At 46.1% G+C, this 21,659-nt stretch overlaps 1 protein-coding gene across 4 annotated transcripts in view; it reads left to right on the forward strand.

The window, feature by feature from the left end:
- RPH3A (rabphilin 3A) overlaps positions 1-21,659 on the forward strand; it is a 159,067-nt gene that overhangs the window by 37,288 nt on the left and 100,120 nt on the right. For all 4 annotated transcript variants that reach the window (XM_089775195.1, XM_089775197.1, XM_089775196.1 and 1 more), the window contains exon 2: positions 19,749-19,844. In XM_089775195.1, the coding sequence (XP_089631321.1) occupies positions 19,768-19,844 (77 nt within the window). In that variant the 5' untranslated portion in view covers positions 19,749-19,767. The remainder of the gene's footprint in view (positions 1-19,748; positions 19,845-21,659) is intronic.

Raw genomic sequence — 21,659 nt, forward strand, 5'->3', positions numbered from 1 at the left:
TTATTCATTCTAATTGTAATCCTACTATAGCCTTTTATGTGTACAGGTTGAAACTCTCTGGTCCAGCATGATTTTAGTGAGCAGAATGTCCACTTATTGTGAGTGAGGCCAAGTTTCCTGTGGTCCCACAGTTTTACAGCCACCAGTCCTGGCTCTCAGTGTTCTGTGTTGTTTAGCTCTAATTTACCCAAAAATGTCTTCCAAGAGCCCAATGAGCAGTGGAAGTGCTGGTAATGGTGGTAGACAATATTGACTTCCTGTAGTCTGGTTATCAACCCTGTGACGTCGGCAAATTCTCTGGTTTGGCACCAGTCAAGTCCCAAGGATACCGGATTAGAGGGGTTCAACCTGTATAATATGAAGTCCTGCTAATGGGCTCTACTGCATTTAACATTAAGATCTTAGCAGCAGGAACAGCATTATAAACATTTAGGATTTCAGGCTGGAGAGCAGGTATTATACATGTTGCAGTAAATCTGGAGCAACTCATTGAGGAGTTTCTTTTTATTTATGCATTTGCAGACTCATGGGCATATAGAAAGGCCTGAGCAATGTTAGTCTTGTGACTGACTGTTCCTGAAGACCAGGAGTGAGAACTCAACTCTATTTCTGGCTCGTCTGTGAATTTACTGTGTGACTTTGGGCAAGCCAAAGTTTTTGCCTCAGTTTGCCTGTAAAACGGTTGCAATATTATTTAGGGTAGTCCCCATGGGAAGGTCACTGTTTGCCAGGTAATCATATGGCTGTGCCTCATTCTTTCCTGTTCTTAATACAGGGCAAATCTGTGAAATCTCAAATACCATTACATGGGTGACAAAAGTTCTTCTGAATGGTGACCATTATGCTGATGTCACAGGGTTGATAATTGGATGAGATGAATTTATATTTGCAAAGTGCTTTGAGATTCTCAGGCTTAGGGAGGTCTGTATATGCACAAAGTGCAATGTTAAAAGAATATGCAATAAAGTAGCAAGCTCCAGCAAAAATTACTAGAACAAAATAGTTGTTTTAAAATTGGGCTCTCTATTTCAGAAACTTAAACTTGAGTAATTATGCAACTCTGGATGTGCAACTCTCTCTTAACAACCTAACACAAATTCCCAGCCTCTGTTTCAGAAATAAAGACATTCTTATGGATGGAAAAAGGAGAGTTTTAAGATGTACTGGTATATCACATTTGGACAATAATGGACTTACCTGATCTTACTTCAGAGAGTCTATGCTTGGTCATTCCAGTGAATTTCATTACCTCTTAGGATCCCAAAGCAAATACATTTTCTCTTTATGCAGCCTAGCCAGGAGTGTGATTGACTCTTCCCATTAAAAAGAAAAAGTTTAAAAAACTTGTTTCAATGAGATCAAAATTCCTCTATTTGCTTGGCTGGAGGATCCAAGACCAGAAATATAGGCTAGTCTAGTAGGTAGAGCACTTGACCATGACTCAGGATATTTGGGTTTTTCTGCTCCTAGCTTTGCCACTGGTCTGGATGACCATGGGCTAGTCCTGTTTCTGCTCTGTGCCTCAGTTTCCCTGTCTTTAAAATCAAAGACTGCTTATTATTCAGATGCAGTAGCCAGGACCAACTATGTCATATGTATTAGTAAAATGACAGTAGCTGCCACCACCAATGTCGTCTTAACACTTTAGGGCCTGGTTCATTTAAAGTTCTAGCTTCCACGTTGTGGAAAACCATGGCATCCCTTGGATTAACTGATGAGCCTGGATTCATTGGTTAATCCTAACAGTTACACCTTAGCTGCTTCTGTATCAGAGGCGGGGGGAAGGTTTTTTTCCCTCTGATAGAGAGTTTGCAGTGTGGGGGGTAGAGGAGGAGGGCAGGTGGGATTTGGTGTGCATGGGAAGCAGGCTTCTATCCTCTGATCCAGAGGCAGCAGCGCAGAGGGGACCGGGGGCGGGGGGGAGCCAGTGGGAGCCCTCCCCCCGTATGTAACCTCTGACATTTACAGCAGTTTACACATTTACAAAATTAAACACATTTTAATATCCCGGGGGGTGGGTGGGTGGGTGGGTGTGTGTGTGTGTGTGTGTGTGTGTGTGACTGCTTTGCAGTTCTCCAGTCACACCCAGGGATCTCAAGGCATGTTACAAAATTTAATGAATAAAGCCTCTCAATTCCCGGCGAACTTGGCAAGTATTATTCAGACATCAGCGATGGCCAAAACAGCTCAAGTCACAGAACATATTATTGGCATAGTTAGGAATAAAACTCAGGGTTCCTGCCTGTCTTCTGTGCCCTAGCTGGAAACCCATCCTTGCTCTCTTGTATATGTTAGTTGTTGGGGTAACATAATGCAATGTAAGCACAGTGGATAGATTTTTAAATGACAAAGCAGTTGGAAGCATCTATCAAGCAAAGTCTTGTGATAAAATACATCAATTTGTTAACTTAAATATTTCATATACTTCACTGGTCAGGACCTGCCATCTGCTCTGCCAGATATTTTTGTTCAAGTGCAAAGGCTTGGACATACCCAACTGCGAGCTGTTGTTTCTCTTTTTTACCTTGTGCTAAAAATGCCCCAGCAGGCATTAGAATGAGCAAGAGTGGATGCTGGAAGTAATGCAATTTCGGTCTTCAGAATCTATTATTAATAGGCACAGGGAAAGGCTTGCGTATTTCACCAGGGATGGTCTCTGTTTTTTTTTTTACATTGTCTACCGCTGTAGGAAATGCCGCTGGCATAACTATTGCAAGCAGAGAGCTCTAATTCAAAGAGCGCATTTTGCTTATTCCTGGCTGAAAGGTCAGTTGGTTTCTTTGACTGCTTAGCTAGACACACCATATGAGAAGATGGTTCCTCTTTTAGATTTCATTTTGCTGCGGCGTGCTGCAGAAGGGAAACCAGGTATCACGTGCATAGCAGTAGGGTGAAGAGGACAGATGCTCCAGGGTGCTAATCTGTGACATGAGAAAGCCAGGTTCACTTCCCCCGTTTCATTACAAATTACCTGTGTGATTGATGGGAAAGTCACTTAAGACTCTCTGGTAAGCTTTTTAGTAGGTATGTAGCAACTTCTTGTGTTTTAGTCTGTTTTCTCTGTAACCTTACGAATGAAAATGCTTGCTTAGAAGGAGCTGTGGGGTAACTTATAAATGCTGGCAATCCGCTGATAAGAGCCTTCGGAGAGAAAGCAAAATGCAGGCAATGGTGCTGTGGGCAGTCTGGCTTGTTAGGGCTACCACGGCGTAAGGCAGGGACCATTCAGCCTGAGAACCCTAAGTCAGAAGGGAGTGGGATGTGCTTCTCTACCCAGCAGTGGTGGTGGCTGCCATGCAGGGGCCATGCAGAGTGCAGGTAGGGGAGAATGAGATGTAGTTCCCCTGAAGCGGTGACACCCAGCATTGTGCTGTAACCGCAAGCCCACTGGCAGCTGTCTTCTCTTTCCTTGTTAGCATGTTTCTAGTACGTGGCACATTGGCTCCATGGACTATACCACTCTGTGCGGACTTCTTGGATAGCTCCTTTGTGACCTCTGTGGCTAACAAGGAAGCAGTCAAGGGATGGCACTGGCTAGATGTGGGGCATGTATTCCCAGAGGAGTTGAAGCCCCCTTGGAGGTTTGCATTCTACACAACCTGACCATTGGAACATGGCTCTTTTAGTGCAGGGGGCTGAGACTGCCTGGACCCATGGCATGTGATGAGTGTCCAGGCTTCACGTTCTGTTTGCCGCCCTCTGGGACACAGTACAGCCTGAGCGTCCTTAGCCAAGCAGGGAGCAAGAGCCAGAGCTGGAGGATCACCTGTGCCTGACTCATAAATGGGCCTGTTAGACTAGGGCTGTGAAAGTGTAACCTGTGTCAGAGGCAGTGGAGAGGGTGAGCAGGTGGGAGTTGGTACACGTGGGGATCTGGCGTTTAAACCAGTTCCCCATGAGCAATGGCTTTCAGGGAGCTGCCTACCCCCTCCGTGCCCTGTACTGCTGCCTCTGATACAGAGGCAGCAATGTGTGTGGTGGGGGAAAAAGGACTGGTTCCTGCCTGCCTCCATCCCCTGGCACCTATATATAGCAGAATAGTGAAATATTCTGCAGCTTGGGAAGGGGAGCAGGTGGCTCTGCAAGAGCCGGTATGCACAGGGAGCCAGCTCCCCACTGCTCTGACTCCTAGGGAGCTGCTGCCTCCTGTGTGTAAACATGTAACCACTGACATTTTTAGCAGTTACGCACTTACCTAAATAATCACATTTTAACAACCCAAGTTAGACTGGGCACCTAAGACTCGCCTTCATTTTGATCCAGCATTTGAATCCGCTCATGTAGACACCTGCCGGCTGAAGGGCAGAAACACAGAGGCTACGTCTACATTGGCCCCTTCTCCGGAAGAGGCATGTTAATTTCCAACTTCAGAATAGGGAAATCCGCGGGGGATTTAAATATCCCCCGCGGGATTTAAATAAACATGGCCGCCGCTTTTTTTCCGGCTTGGGGAAAAGTAGGAATAAGAGATCCTCTGGAAAAGGGCTTTATTCCGGAGGATCGCGCCAGTCTAGACGCTTTTTTCCGGCTTTTCCCCAAGCCAGAAAAAAAGCGGCTGCCATGTTTATTTAAATCCTGCGGGGGATATTTAAATCCCCCGTGGATTTCCCTATTCTGAAGTTGGAAATTAACATGCCTCTTCTGGAGAAGGGGCCAATGTAGATGTAGCCAGACTGAGGGGATCTGTGCTAGCAGATCTGATCACAGGATCACGGCCTTCGACCATAGTGTGGGTGCTCAGCACCACTCTGGATCAGGCCGTTTGTCACTAAAGACATCTTCAGGCTACCCAGTCCTACATATCTGCAGGATAGTTTAATTTTGCACCAGGGTAAAAGCTCTGCACTTTCTGTATAGTCCTGCTAGATGGCATGCATGTTTGTTTCTTACGGGGTGTCGATTTGTGGCATCACACATTGTCTTTAGTTCAGCATCAATTTCCCAGGAGTTAGTTTTCAGTCATGGGCTTCATTCCTTCACTCAGGTGCTGGTGGCATCTGTCAGAGCAATAGTTGTCACCCTCAAGAAAATTAGCTTGGCTTTCTGGGGTTTGCTTGACCCGGACGTGTCCTTTTATAGGATAGGGTTCTATCACATCAATCCCAGCCTTGCTCCTGCTGGAATGGCATCATTGTTTTTCTCCCCTTTCAGGTGGATTTGGGGGCCACCCTGTCGAGCGGACAGTCTCTAGTCATTAATGCCGTCGCAAGCCATACAGGCTGAAAGACAAAAAGAAAACAGTTCAATCAACTGCCCTGCCAGCCAGCAAGCTGAAGTGGGTTTGATCCATTGCACCAGGGAAAAACAACCAACCTAAAACAACCTCAGCTTCAGGATTGAAATATCCATGTTTTAAAAGCCAACGTGAACAGGGGACACATGTTGATTTAATTTTTCCTATCTGGGAAGCACAAATAGACACTGTGCACATGGTAAATTTCCCTCTCTAAAAGCATTAGGAAGCTGATAAGCCAGGGTTTATAACATTAACACTGTAGGGGTTAGCAAGAAATGCAATAGAGAATGTTATTAGTAATCAGTGGTACAGTGGCTCAGAGAAGAAGTCCATTTCCAGCTAACTTCTGAAAGCTCAATACGAATCTCTTTGGCTTGAATATACAAATTAATCCCATGGCTTTTGTAAACTAATGTAGCCATTAGAGGCTCCTGTTCTTATTTGCTCTCTTTTTGCCTGAAAAGCATGGAGTGGGAGGGATGTGCAGGGGGGATAACTTGTTAGCCAGCTGGGCTAGGGGGAGAGTTTTTGTTTCATCATAGTTCAGCTCTTGGGTGCCGGAGCGGAAAGCTCTCTCTGCATTAGATTAGATGGCAAAGCTCTCATGGCTGCAGCTTTGCCAGCCAAAAGCAATTCCTTTGGAACCCAACCTGATAACCTACCCCAGAGTAAAGTTGTTTTGACTGGGAGTCTTTGGAGCTGGATCAAGGAGGTGCAGATGACATCTTTGAGGCAGCCTGGCTTGCTGCACCCCAATGTGGTGTGGTAGGCTCTAGAAGGCAGTCAGTGGCTGTTGAACCTCTGCTCCCTTGAGGTGCTGTAGGTTGGAAACCCATCTTGGTGCTCAGATGCTAGAGTGAGGAGCACGGTAGAAGAACCTGACTAGACTAGAACACTGGGTGAGCAAAAGCACCTTTGCCTTTTCTCAGAGATTTGGGGAAGTCTTAAATGCTACGCAGGGAAAGCAGTGAATCCCAGGAGCCCCTTTGTGTGTGTGCTCTGTTTCTAGCCAACAGTGCTCCCCCTTTTCAGCATCATTGCTCCCAGGAGTGGGGAGATCATGTTGAGTTCCTGCCATTGCAGCTTTTCATCCTGGGATGGCACCAGCAGCACCTGAGGTGTGGTCAGTCTCCTCTTCTTCCCCCGTCAGGTTTTCACTCCTCTTCCAGTGCTGCACAGCTTGAAATAGGTATGAACACGAGGTGCTAACCATAGTTTTGTTTAGGGTCTGGCTTGCTCTCTCAGGACCCTGCTCTTCTCTGCTATATATATTAGAGCGTTGGTCCTTCTGTTTGATCAAAAATGCCTCCTATTGCTAAGAGCTAGGACCACCTAATTTGGTTTGTAGCTTCCTCTTATCAGAACTTAAAGTGAGGTCAGGTGTTTGTTGTGCCAGAACAATGGTCTGTGCCTGGAATGGGATCGCGTTTCATAAAACTACACAGAAATGAGACAGAATCATCAAAGCAAGTACAGCCCACAGCATTGACAGAACTGAGTGAATGCTGAAGGAGATTGAAGCAAGATGAGCCAGAGAAATAGGATAAACCTGGAATTAGATTGATTTGGAGCAGTGTGCTGTTTTGGCACAGCTATATCAATGCTTAAGGTTTGAAAACAAGAAGCAATGTTATTGGAAACCAAATTGACTATAATCCTTTTTTGTTAAAACATAGTGAATTTTAAGAGTTTATAGCGGGGGTTGACAACTTTTCTGAAGTGGTGTGCCAAAATTTAACCCTCCTGCCTTGGGCTGCACCACTCTCTCCAAGGGGCGGGGGCTCTCTCCACCCTGTGCCCCACTTGGTCTCCTGCCCTGGGCTCCACTCTGGCTTTTCCTGTGGGGAAGGGAGGAGCACGCTGACGGGGCTTGGGTGGGTGGAGCAGTAGCGGTCCATGCAGGGCAGGACCTCAATCTCGTGGCTCTTCACAGGGTCCCTGTGCCAACCAGTGGAAGTAGGCAGAGAGCCGGGGCAGCTCTTGGGGGCACTGGGAGCAGACATGAGTGGGTCTGGTCGGGGCTTTCATCACCTCCTCCTTTTCTGAATGCCCAAAGGCCGGAGCAAGTGCTCCAAGCTGTGTGGCTCTGCAGGCTCACCAGTGACTGGGAGAGGAGGAGGAGCTGCAGACTACACGTGCCACTCAAAATTGGCTCATGTGCCACTTATGGCCCCCTGCCATATGCTGCTGACCTCTAGTTTATAGGGAAGAAGAAATGAAATATACTTGATGGAATTCCTGAATTATGGACCCAGGCAGAATTGGGTAAATCTGCTAGTCCTAAATAAAATGATCCAGCCAGCCTAGAAGCAGCTATGAATCTTCACTCCCATTCATTTTAATTATGTTATTTTCACCTACAGTCCATAGCAAATTAACTGGTTTGGTTTGTAGCCAAGTGCAAATGCATCAGTCATAAGTTTCATTGTGGCACATACCAGCTGGTGGGAGCCAAGCCTCCATATTTCACAAGTGTGGCCTGCACCTAAAGGTTACATGGTATGTCATGCAAGGCTCTGAAAAATGCGGTGCTCTAAGCACTGTAGCGAGGTGAACCTAATCGCCAGTGTAGATGCAATTAACTTGACAATAATTCTTCCATCAACCTAGTTTTTATCTCTGAGATGGGCTAGTGTGGTGGAGGAAACCCTCTTTCATTTAGCTTTAGTGGCTTTGTGGTAGACATGCCCACAGATGCAAAATGACAGAGGAGCTTCCCATGAGAGCTGGGAAATCAGAGTAAGGGGTGACACATGAAATGCAGTGTTAGTAGGTACATTGCAGAACTCTTTTCCCAATCAGAATCTCGGAGGTCACTGAGGAAACTCTAGTTCCCAGGACAAGGACTTGGCTATAGGGTTTAATTCAGCAGAGATCTGGACAACTTCAGAGCAGTGTAAAGTCCCGCCCCTGACATAGCCCCTAGCCAGTCAATAAGCAGCAGCACACATGAAACTGGGTTCATTCTTGTTATAAAAAGGGCATTAGGAAAGCCAGCAGCTGCTTAACTGCTGTGGAGTCCTGTTGTGTGGACTGTGCAGTGGACTAGCTGCATGTGTCCTCTTCCTGGGATGGTCTGTGCATGGGCTCTTACTCACTTGGCTTGGGAAGGCGCTCTCAGGGCTGGCAGGAGCTTCTGGTTGAGGTAACCTGCAGGATGCAGGCACATCAGGCCAGACCGATTCTGTTCCATTCTCCACTGGCTTCCCGGAATGAATCTGTTTGTCGCATTGGCTCAGCTCACGTATCTGGCAGGCTGCAGAGGCATCTGGTGAAACCAGATAAGCGTCATCACCAATTTCTCTTCCTGTGTGTCTATAGAGTAGGGGTGGGAGTGCGGTGAGAGCATGCAAAGCATCTTGCCTGCTTTAAACAGCATTTTTGTCATGGTCAGGGTTGTCCTTAGGCATAGGCAGCTGTGTAGGTAAATTTGAGTCACTGAGTGCCCCAAGTTCAGTGTTGCCTTTCTGGCCTGGGAATCAATGACCTGGCAATTTGAGTCGAAGTGGATTTGGCCTCGTTCGTTAATGTCATTCTAGGAAAATCTATCTTCTGAAAAGGCTCGGGTGTATGGGGGTCGTGAGTGATGCTGCTCTGGCTGCAGTCTAGAAATCACAATAACTAGAACTGAAAGCCTTTGCTCCTGGCCCTGGAACCCACTGTGGTAAGAGCGGCTTTCCTGTCCACTGTCTTCTAGGAGGCTGAAATCTGTGCTGTGAATGTTAGATTCAGTGCACAGCAGTTGCTGCTGCTTTGGGTTGCTTGGCTATAGGGCTATATTGAAGTCAAGGTCTGCGTATTTGGATACAAACTAAAAAAATTTCCTCGTTTGTCCTAATTATATACCCGTCTATCATTGGCCAGCAGGGATTCCCTTCTGCACTCCATGCACATTTAAAAAGAGGGAGCTTTCACAGGTACCTGGAGTTTTATGACCTGTAATTGTTCTTGCATTTCAGTTTGCCCTGTGAAGGCTAATGTGGCTTGGTTCTCATTTGAGGGGGGCTTTTAAATGGTGTTTTGCCCCACACCCGCCTAAATGGTTGTTCTTCATTGGTAAGCAGAAACTGTGCTGCGTCCCAGAGAGAGCTGCTGCTCCGGGATGGATGGGATGAACAATCAAGGTGTACTGCTTTTTGCAGGCTCTTTTGTGAAGTACTCCTTTGAGCTGGACTGTGCTATCTAGTGATCCTGACTGTGAAATACACTAGGTAATGCTATATACTCCCATAACCTAAGTTTCCTCTAAGCTGTGCAGTCGCTGCCTATTAAGCCCTGCACCAGAGCTCAAGGGTGTGGCAGGGAGAGATGTCCCTGTGCCCGTCCCAGCACAGACCTGCTGCAGCTGGGGGAGAGGAACCCCTCCTCTGTCCTAGCACTGACCTGCCACAGCCAGGAGAGAGGTGCCTCTCACCTGGCCTTGGGCTGGTGTGGTGAGAGAGGGATGAGGTGAGTCCTTTCTCCCTAGGGCAGCCTGCACTCCAAACCCCTCATCCCTTTCCTCCAACCCTGAGCCCTCTCCCACACTCAAAACCCCCTCAGTTCCACCCCCAACACAGACTGTGCATGTGTGGAATGAATTTTGTTACGTATACCCAAATGAAGGTGACATGTCAAACATCACCTCCATATTGGTGCACATAAAATTTATTCCACACCAGAACATAAAAAATTAGAGGGAACACTGTCCATAATAATCCCTAGTATCGCTGTCCAAATTCATTCCCAAAGTAAACCATCATTCAGCCTTGGCTTTTCAATAGCTGCTTTAGGATCAGTTGGATTCTGAACATCAGGATGGTGCAGTGTTTGGAACCTGGCTTTCAGCTCCGACCCATATCTAATGCTACCTGCCTGGCACATCCTTTCCTTTTGAAGCTATGGGGCTGCGGTGGGTCAGGGGATGTGCCGGAGAGAGGATGTGGTGGTTGTATTGGCAAGCTTATTGCGCTCTGGGGGCTGATGAGCAACACTAGAACTGATTAATGCCCTGCAGATTGTAGTTAAATTAAGGATGTGGCCTTAATGGGCCACACAAGTGGATTGTTCTTATTGGCTCTACAAAGTGTGTGTTTGGCACACAGCGTTCAGGTCTGCCCGGCATGACGCTGATTAAAGAAGGCTAAAAGACAGCCGACCTTGCCAGTGCTTGTGGCACACGCACAGGGCGATGAGTTGAGTCAAAGGCAAACTTCAGTGACTCCAGTGGCGTCAAGGGCAGATGTAGATACGGTCGCTGAGTGATGCCTTTCACCGTGTTCCCTCCTCTGTGCTCAATACTTTGGGTCAGCTTCCCACCACTAGACTCCAAGGCCAGTTTTTGGAAATGATCATTCATGGAAGTGGTGAGTGTTTGTTTGTTTGGTGTTATGGGCCCCCCATTATGCTAGGGGTTGCATGGATACATGGCAAGAGCGGGTCTCTGCCCTGAAGAATTTATAGTCTAGATGGATAAAAGGTAGGAGGGGAAACTCAGCCGTAGAGAGGTGAAGTGACTTGCTTGAGGTCTCCTAGGACAGTAGTTTTTTTTTCTCATGACCCAGTTGAAGAAAATTGTTGATTACCTGTGACCCCAACATAATTTGGCTAGAGTGTGGGCTCCGGCTTGGGTCAGAAGGGGGTTACCTTGAGCGGCTCCCAGGCAGTGGGATGCTAAGGCAGCTTCCTGCCTCTCCTGACCAGGCTGCCCCCAGAAGCAGCCAGCAGCAGGTACCCAGCCAATGGGATTGCGGAGTTAGTGCTCAGGGAGGGGTAGTGCACAGAGCCCTGTGTGCTCTCTCTGCCCCCAGGAGCAAGGGCTGCTGCTGGCTATTTCTGGGGTGCAGCACAAGCTGTGGTGCCAGGAAGCCACTTAACACTCCCATTGATCACCCTATAGCAATGAGACCCAGTGCCTGGTATTCCACCACCTACTACTGGGTATTTTGAAAACCACTGCACTAGAAAGATGCTGGCCGAGTTGGGAACAGAACCTGGGTCACCTGACTTTCCTAGCCGGTGTTGTACTCACTAGGCTACAGTGCCTCACTGCTATAGGATGTCTAGTTTAGCTGATGAACTTTCTGGATGCTGGGAAAGCATTGTATGGAAGTTAGGCTAGATAAAAAAAAAATAATCAAGAACTGAAGAGGCCGTTTACTTGGTACAGACAGAGCGATGCTGAACCTTTGTTGTAGCAGCTCATCGCGGGGTTTATTGCCTGGATTCTCACCAGGACACAATAAATGCCTAGAGCCTGCTAGCTCAAGGGAGTGTTGCAAGTTTGTGTCTCAGCATTTGTGCAAGACCAGATGCAGAGATGCTGCATGGGCATCTGGCTGGATCTAGCATGTACTGTTCCTGCAGAGTAACAACGTTTCCAGCGGTTTCATGCTGTTCTGTGAAGTGCTATCTAAGACCTCTGGGATGGCAGCCTAGGCCAGTTTATAAGTAGAGGCCCAGCTTGTTAAGGTTACATGGCTTTTAATAGTTGAGCAGTTTAGCCCCAGCCATCTGAAGAGATGTGGCATACGAGGGCAACCTCAGCTACTTTGTGCTGCTGTGATTCCAGCAGTGATTGCTAATCGGCTGAAGCTGTGTTGGCCTCTCTTTTGTAACCTGCGGAAAGCAAATGCCATTTGCCCAGAGGCTGTGGGAATAAAGGGGTTTTCTTCTCTGTCGATGCATCGTAAGAGGGCATGTCTTTTTTGAGTTGGACAATCAGATCCCTTTGGAACGCTGGTATCTGATGGGCTTTAGCTAATCCTACTGCTGGAGGCTGGTTCTTTAGCCAGAGATTCATGGACTGCTTGTGCTGTCTGTAAGGGGAACATGGGACCTCCCGGTCCTAAGGGGAGGTTTTGTTTCTAATCTAGCTGCATGGTAGTTTTCCCATGATTTTTAACATTGCTACCTCCCCCTGCCCAAGAGCAACAAGGAGCGTACAGGGGGTTCCTCTAGGGATGGGAAGCAGATGGGACGAATGGTATAAATAAGCATTGCCTCCGGGCAGCCCTTGTGCCAGAGCTGGGTCAAAGTTGTGACTGGAGCAGAGCTTGGATGGAGCAGAGCATCAAGCCCCCAGCGACAAATTTGTCTCCCACCTTTGGAGAGGTGGAGGTGTAAAGAAGCAAAGCATTTGGCCCAGACAGCACAAATTCAGGGCCAGATTCTCCGCCACGCTGTAGCTTCACTGGAGTTATGCCAGCAGAAGAATGAGCCCTCCACAATCAACATGAAGAGTCAGGGCTGGCCCACAACGTTTTGGCACCTGAGGCGGGGAGCTCAAATGACGCCCCCATGCTCCTTCGCTTGGGTCAAAACTTTGAAAGGTCTCAATTCCGCCTTCTTCCTGTTCTACTCCTCTCATGGCACTCCACCATCTCTGTGCATCTAGAGCAGAGAGAATACATACGCACCAGCAACAGACACAATTTTCTACACTCTGGGTCCTAGTGGTGCCTCTCCCCCCCCACAGTTCGCCTCAGTTCGCCTCATGGTACGGCCAGCCCTGTGAATAGTGTGAGAGGCTGCAGCAAGGGCCCTGCTGAGAGCATATCAAGTATTGTCTATGCTGAAATTGACAATGGCTGACACTGACTAGCCCACCCCAGGGCATATTTGCCCTTGTTGAGAAGGAGGAAAGCAGGGATCCCCTAACTGCCAAGAGAGGGGAATATCTTTTTCCCTTTTCAAAGATGTCTTCACTGCCTCACTGGGGAGAAGGACCTGGACATTGCCTAGAGCAATGGGTGCTGGCCGAGGTAAAATGGATGTGAAGCATTCTTCTGATGGACAGAGGAGGAGAAGTGTTCACGTCCTGCCGTTTAATAGGTGAGGAATGAGGTTTGAGGAGTTTAGCCTGGAGGCCAGAATATGCAACAGCCCCCTCCCTCTTCTTACACTGACTTGGGCTCTGCAGGAGATTCTTCTTTCTGCGGCAGCCTGGAAAAGGAAATTGGAACGTAGGGCTGGGAGTTATGCAGGCATCCGGTACAATATGATAAATGCACTCCAGAAATTTGATCCCAGCAGATCACTCTGGCGGTAGCAGCACCTCTACCAGTTTGTCCTGAAGGGAAAAGAGGCTGGAAAGAAAAGAGGGGGTAGAGGTGAAATGTCTGGAATGGTAACACTTTTTGGGGATTTATGCTGTCAGGGTTGAGATTTTAGGAGCCATATTTCTGTTGACTGGAAGAAGCTTTTAACGAAAAAGAAGAATTGTAACTTCATTAAAACTGCAGCAACATGAACACCTTTAGAGTTCTCACTTATTTTATTTCCCAAACTACTGATTTTAAGGGCAGTCTCGCTTTTCTCTAGTAAGTAGGTAGAACAGTTTAGTGCCGCTGAAACTCCAGTGACCCTTATTTTCAGGTTATGTTGCTATTGTCTTTTGATGACTGTATGCAAAAACACGGCACTAAACTCTCCCAGGTGGCGGTGATAGTAAATATCTGTGCCATGATGCATACACCGATCTAGTAGAGACAGAATTCCTACTATGCTAGGTGCTACACAGTTACAGCAGAAAGATAATTCTTGCTTTCTTATTTGCTATTGATCTAATCCATTGTACACTAGTCACCTGGATATTGAGATATCCTATATGCTCTATAGGGCAGATATCGTGTTAACTCTTTTCAGTTAATTGGCTGTGAAAAAGGAATACCATTAGGAATTGTAATTAGCACCCTTTCACTGGAGCTGCTGCTATGGTGACCTTTTTTAGAAAGCTAATGGCTTGAGGAAAGGTGGGTAGTAGTCTCTGGAAATTTGACAGCTCCCTGATTAACAGCTGAGAGCAAAAAGACCCTAATAACCTCTCTCTCCCACTCCCATGTGCCCATTGTTTTGTAGCTCCATAATACTGCTTTCTCCCTGATTGCTTGCACGTATCAAGCCAAATAGAACCCTGTCAGTCTGTTGATTTGCTAGCCTGGGTGAGAATTTAACTCAGCAGTTTTCTTTACACGGATGATTCCTTCTAACTTCTATTTGTTGTGCAGTATGTAAAAATGCCCCTCAACTGGTGTAATCCCCTGAAGAAATAGAATGAGCTGACAAATTCTGGAATGGCTTATTCAGTGGTGGTTTATCCCTGCTATTTAGCAGCATCTAAGATTTCTCCAGCAGTGTTTACTTATGCTATTTTCAGACAGAATTGAGTGCTACAATCATACATATAGGACAAGGGTGTCCAAACTTTTTTCAAAGAGGGCCAGATTTGATGAAGTGAACATGCGTGAGGGCCGACCATTTTGCCTGACATTCTTTGAACCATTACAATTAAATGCAAATTAACTATTTTATGCAAAGTTTATTGCAAACGGCATACTTTTCATTTCGTCACATGGATGACAAATCTAAACAGGTGTTAAATCACTCTGCCTTTCATATCTGAAGGCCAGATGAAAAAAAAAATCCAGGAAGCTGAAATATATGTCAGGAACATTGTAAAGTACATTACATATTATTGGTAATAAAGGTTGTCTGTAAACTTTTAAGTTCAAAAAATATGAACAGGAACATAACACCAAGTATACATGTTGTGTCCAAATATATTTATAACTGATTTAGACCAACTGACATTAACTGAGATTTTACAATGTATTCATCTCAATACATATGGATTCGTTGGGGGCCATAAAAGATAGATATTGCCAAATTACCTGTGGGGCCGTATTAAACTGGAACACGGGCCGCAATTGGCCTGCGGGCCGGACTTTGGATATGCCTGATATAGGACATTTGGATGGTTGCAGAATTTCCTAAATGTATTTGGTGTCCTACTGTCCACCTGCATAGTTTGAACTTGTCCTTTACTTGCTTTTTGGAACATCAGTCAATATTCAAACAGGGCAAGCATTGGTTCTCATTTTTATTTTTATTTTCCTCTTTCCTGGGTGGGAGCTGCTGATGAAGCTGAAATAATAGGATTTGGTTTTTCCCATGGCCTGTTTTTCCAGAGTAGCGAGCATACCATGAATAAATCAGCTTTTATATAGTGCCAGTTCTTTAGGTGGCTCCAAACATGGAAAAAGGAATCAATAGAAATCATGATTACAAATGCCAAGTTCTCTCCAGTGTGCAGTATTGTTATAGTCCTGTCAGTCCCAGGATATTAGAGAGAGAAAGTTCTTTACATTCTTGTGCAAGCAGAATTCAAGTCACTTCTATTTGAGTCACCTCTGTGCTTCCTGCCATGGCTTCTGTCTGTTTGTACTCTTTTGGTTGCCACATCCCATGTTTGGTCTCCCACCCCACTGGGCATGGTGTTTGATATTTTGATACTTTCAACTTGCAGGGCCAGTGAAGGCAGCTATGATTGTGGTTTCATGAGTCAAGAGTGCTCCAAAGCTGCTCAGAACTCTGTTGCAGGCCCCACTTCAGATTTTCCTTTCCAAAAATTACAGCACTTCCCCTTGCAGTGATTGATGCAGACCCGTCTCCACCTGGTGCCAGGTTCCATTTCCAATAGGAAAGTCAGTGTGAAGTCGATTATATGATTAACTGATAAGCCTAAGCTTATCGGTTAATCTTGTTGACTTCATGCATTCTTCCCCCCCTTTTGCTGCCTCTGTATCAGCTGGCTCACCATGAGCACTGGATCTGCCTGCCTTTCCCCACGCTGCTGCTTCTGATAGAGAAAGGCAGCAGCATGGAGAGTTGGGGGGGAGGGAGGGGTAGGCTGGAGCAAATAAACATGAGGAGCTGGCTTTCAAGCAAGCTCCCCGTGCTTATCAGCTCCACAGACCCACCCCCTTGCTGCCTCCTACAGCGGGAGTGGTGGGGGAGAGGCCAGTTCTCCCAGCACCAGCTTCCTGGTGCCACCTGTCCCCACATGCTGCTTCCTCTATCTGTGGCAGCAGTGTGTGTGTGGGGGGGGGGGGTCGAGAGGGCGGGTGAGTCTGCTATGAAACAGCCTCTGTCCATGGGGTGGGTATGTCTGAACTCCTTGCAGACAGGGGCTGCTCCGTATCCCTTGAAGCAGACTCTGTCCATGGGGAGGCTGGACCCCTGTGGACAGGAGCTGCTGCCACCCTTCTCTACTGCCTCCTTATCAGAGGCAGCAGCCCAGGGTGGCAGGCAGCTGATCTATGATGGAAGCTAGTTTTTAAACTGGCTTCCCTTGCGGACTGGCTCCTGCCTGGCATCTCACACTGCTGCCTCTGATACAGAGGCAGCAGTGCAAGGTAGCAGGGGGCTCCCTGGGATTGGGGTTGGTAGTGCAGTGTCTGTTGGACCTGACCCCTGGACTATTGAATAGTCATATAACCAACAGTATTTTGTGTGGTTACGTGACTATTCAAGTACCTGATATCTAACATCCCAAATTTCCAATAATATTTAACTCAGATGCCAGATACTTCCTGGAGCTTTGAAGGGAGTGTGTGTGTGGGTCGGGGGGAAGGGGGGTAGGCACATCGCTGCAGTTCAGTAGAGATCAAAATACTGAACACAGCCATCAGGGCAGGCATTGTGGGATACTAGTGGAAGCCAATTCTCTGGACAAAACAAGCTGCAGAGTCCATACTGGCCCTTTGCCAACAATAAAGGGAGGAGAAAAGGAAAAAAAGTCTCTTTTAGGGGTGGAAGTTTATGGTCATCAAAACTTTTTTTCCTGTCAAGTTGCTCTGCAGTGTGCATGTTCTCACTGTTTTGCCAGCAAAAGGCAGTTTTTGGTGACAAAACTTGGTAGTTTAGACAATGCTTTAGACAAATTTTTCTTTACCAGAGCACTTCATTTTGCTCTTTCTGATGTCAAAACAGGAGGGCTATGTCTACACTTGCGGCTTCTTGAGCAAGTACGGCCGTTCTTGTGCAAGAATCTGCAGAGCATCCACACTGCCCGCCTGCTCTTGCTCAAGTAAATTTACAGTACGGCGTGGTAAGAGGCAGCTCCTTGCGCAAGAGCTACGCTCTTTTTTGACAGGTGTAAGCCCTCTTGTGCAGGAGCTCTTGCGCAAGAGGGCAGTGTGGATGCTCAGCAGGGATTTCTTTTGCAAGAAAACCTTATGGCTAAAATGGCCACCAGAGCTTTCTTGCGAAAGACAGCATCCACACTGCCATGGGTGCTCTTGTGCAAAAGCACAGCTCACACATGGCAGTGTGGATGTTTTCTTGTGCAAGAGTTCTTGCACAAGAACACTTGCGCAAGATGTTCTTGCACAAGAAGCCGCGAGCGTAGACATAGCCGAGGTGTTCAACACTTTCAAAACAATGGTTTTGGTTTTTCATTTTGAAATTGAAATAATTTTTCATATTAAAAATTATAAAGTTTTTAACGGTTAAAATTGGAATAAGATGTTTCAGTTTTATCAATGTTTTGATAGTTCTCAAATTATTTTTATTTCTGAATTTCATTTTACAGAAAATGAATTTATTTTGTTTTTTCATTTCCATTTCAGAATGGAGAAATTCAAAACTGCAGAATTTCTTTTGAAATGGAAAAGAAATACTAGATGTTGCTTATGTCTGTGGCAAAGTAGGGTCATTAATGGGATCTGGACATATTGTTTCTCACACACAACTATCAAAACTTTTGTTACCCTGGAAATACCACCTTGGTGTAGACCGGTGGTCTCCAACCTTTTTAACCACAAGATCACTTTTTCAACTTAGGTGCAATGTAAGATCTACCTCAAACCCAAATACCCTTGTCCGGCTTCTTTCCTGCCTCTTGTTTTAGACTCCACTCCTGCTCCACCCCTTCTCCGAGGCCTCACCCTGCTCACTCTATCCCCTTTCCTCCCCCATCCTACTCATTTTCACCACGCTGGAGTAAAGGGTTGGGGTGCAGGCTCTGGTCTTGGGCCAAGGGCTTTGGAGTATGGGAGGGTCTCCGGGCTTAGCCCAGGGTGGGATTGGGGTCCAGGAGAGTTTCAGGGTACAAGCTCTGGGAAGGAGTTTGAGTGCAGGGGAACTCACGTCAGGGGCAGGAGGTTGTGTTCAGGGCTGGGACAGGGGTTCAGGAAGCAGGTTCTGGCTGGGCACTGTGTAATTGAGACGGCTTCTGGGTGGTGGAGCAGTGGGGTAAAGGCAGGTTTACGCCTGCCCTGGCCCTGTCCTGCTCCTGAAAGCAGCTGGCATTTGCAGCAATGGCTCCATGGCACCATGTGCTGCCCCTCATCTACAGGCATTAAGCCCACAGCTTCTACTGGCCGTGGTTCCCTGCAGAGTTATTGATCTGCAGGAGTGGTATTTGCAGGCAAGGACAGCATGTGGAGACCCTCTGCTCTGCCTTTCTCAGGGGCTGTAGGGACATGCCAGCCACCTCCAGGAGCAGCAGTTATCATAGAGATAATCACTCCAGCCACAACAGGTTAGGCCAGGGGTTCTCAAACTTATGATATCGTAACCCCCCTCTCAGTTGCTTGCAACCCCCCCCCTCGATTGCTGCAACCAGCCTCTCCTTTGTTCACGACCCCCCCCCCCAAGTTGTTTTCAATCTCCCTCTAAGCAACCCCCTTTGAGAAACGCTGGGTTAGGCAGTTTAGATCTCACTACTCAAAGAATTATATTTAAGTGTGAGAGAGAAATGAAAATTCTGAAATGCACAGAACAGTCAAACAAAAAAACTCCACTTTGCAAGCAGTAAATATAACTCCCCACATACGTGTTGGGTCAGGAGAAGTGAAGGTAGAGGGGTGTGTGTGTGTGTGTGTGTGTGTGAGATTTGCATTGCCAAGCTTGGAGATGGGGTACAGGAGTGAGGGGAAGAGGACACCCTGATATCGGTGCCCTCCTCTTCTCCCTCCCACACTCTCCACAGCAAGCAGAAGGCTCCCAGAGGACAGCTCTAAGGCAGAGTGTAGGAGCAACATGACAGTGGATGGAGGGGCTACTGAAGTGCCAGCTTTTGATAGCTTCCTGGCCAAACCTGTCAGGATCCCCTGTCAGAGGCTCCAAGATCTACTGGTAGATCCTGATCTACTGGTTGGTGATCACTGGTGTAGATGGTAGTGTTATTGATGCATATTACCTGGACTGTGGATGAAGCTGATATTCCGCTTCTTTCCCCTTTCTTTAACTTTCAGGAGAACAAACTTAGCCAAAATATTTTAATTGTCTCCACCAAACTGCCCCTCTTTCTTGGTCATCTATTTTTTAAAATTAGAAACCCAGACATTTTCTAACTTATGAGCGGCTGTACAGCCAAGGTGTAAACTTTAATCTGGAACCTAAACTATGCAAATTGAATTCTCATACTATTGTTACAGAGGCTATTCAGAACAGGAATAATCCTGTATGAACAAGATCTCCAACCATTTCTCAGATTTATGGAAGAATTGGTGGTGCTGGTGCATTTCAGTAAGGCTCTACATTACATATTTATGTGCTGAAGTGAGATTTATTGTTGATTAAAGTGACAGAAAAGGCACTGGTTATAGCTAAATGTTCAGTGGGAAAACACCATTTATTTTATGGCTCCACTGTATGTATTTCCTGGAGCTTCTCTCAACTTCTCTGAGTAAAAGAATCTAGTATTTTTATCTTACTGGTGACTTGCAAACTCTGTTTATTTTTCCAGATAGCCTCAAGAGTCAGCCATGACAGACACAATGTTTGGCAGCAGTACTGATCGGTGGATGTGTCCAAATGACAGACCAATGTCCCTCCGAGCCAAGTAAGGGGATCCCTGTTCGTCAATCTAGACTTGTTTGTGGCTAAACAATGTATTGCTACACAAATGTACTTGACACATACATACTGAATTGGATTAATCAATGTCTTTCTAGGGTAGATTCAACTCTGTTCTCCCAATGTAAATTGTAAATCTCTCCAGCTGTCAATCCAGATTCTTATATTGCCTCCATCATCTTGGTATTGGTACTTTTTGAAAACGAATGGTGTTATTCTGTTACAATTTGAGATAGGAAGCTGACATGAGGGCCTTCACCGTGCTGAATTATCTGTGAAAATTACCTACTAATTCTATGGAAGGAGCCCTTCTATGGTGGGAGGGGTAGCTCAGTGGTTTGAGCATTGGCCTGATAAACCCGGGGTTGTGAGTTCAGCCCTTGAGGGGGCCATTTGGGGTAAAATCTATCAGGGATAGTACTTGGTCCTGCTATGAAGGCAGGGGACTTCCAGCTCTAGGAGATAGGCAATCTCCATTCATTTCATATCAGCCCTAATGTAGACTGATTGCTGGTTCTTGTACTAGCATGCTCAGAACAAGGAAGCTTAGGATGGCTGAAAGGCACATGCCTGGTCTGTATTGGCACTCCCACCTCTGTCACCAGTGATGGAGCTGCATGGATGACAACAGGGACATGAGATTTTCAAAAAGCCCTCACATGCAATCACACCCTCTGTGTCTCCAGTGAGCAAAGCATTTAGATGCGTCTGAACAAGTAAATTCCATTTGTTACTAGACCTTTAATATTTTTTATTTATATTTTTTATTAACAACCAAAGCTGTCAGTTTGCTCTGGAATTAAATCCAAGTAACGTATTCCTTATAAATATTTGGAGGACTTTCTCCCCTAATGTTTAGACATCATAGAAGTTCACAGGACTTACTGTGTTCTGTAGCGAGTTCATTAGAAATTAAATTGCTGGCCGAGCAAAGCTCACAGGCATGTAAGTGACTTTACCCTGCATACCTGATCTCTCACTAGCTCCGAAAAGAGAGCCACTCTATAAAAGAAAAAGGTGAATAGGTTTCGATTATAGCATCCCTAGACTAAGAGATCACATGGAAAATTTTCTTTCTGAGAAAGACTTGGATTTGTTAGCCATGTTCTTCAACCTTCTACTTTTTTTAAAACAAAAATGGTGGAGAGGATGGAGGAGAGTTTATGATGGAAACTTATAATATGATGGTTCTTATTAATCTACTTCATTAGAAAAGTGAGCCTTGAAGATCAGTGAAAATGACGTGAATAATTTACAGGACAGCATGTTGTGCTAATTATTTAGGGAAGAATGTGTACTTCAGTCAACAAAATCACGTGCCAAGAGAAAAGAGAAGTTAAAGGTTGATTGGATTTGAGTCTCTTCAAAAGTGCAACACACATGCACATACCCTGGATACAGCTTCGTTTTTGGGTACGCCTACACTGCACAGCTGTTTTGGGATACCAGAAGTATCCCGAGATAGCTACCCTGCATCTACACAAACTGCCTGTTATTTTGAAATATATTTTGAAATAAAAGGCGCACTGTTTTGCCATCCCGGGAATCCTCATTCCAAGCGGGTTAAGGGATGTCTCAAAATAGCACATTATTTCAAAATTTGGCACTGTGTAGATGTGAACAAATTTTAAAATAAGTTATTTCAAAATAGATTTGAAATAAAATACACAATTTGTATAGTGCAAATTGCGTTTCTCTTATTTCGAGTTTAGGGTGCTATGTAGATGCATCCTTTGTTGGGCTGGGTATTTTCACTTGTGTAGCCCAGGTCCCTATGGAGCATGGGCCCATGGCTACGCAG

This window comes from Pelodiscus sinensis, chromosome Z (genome assembly GCF_052426305.1).
Source record: "Pelodiscus sinensis isolate ZL-2025 chromosome Z, ASM5242630v1, whole genome shotgun sequence".
Lineage (NCBI taxonomy): Eukaryota > Metazoa > Chordata > Testudines > Trionychidae > Pelodiscus > Pelodiscus sinensis.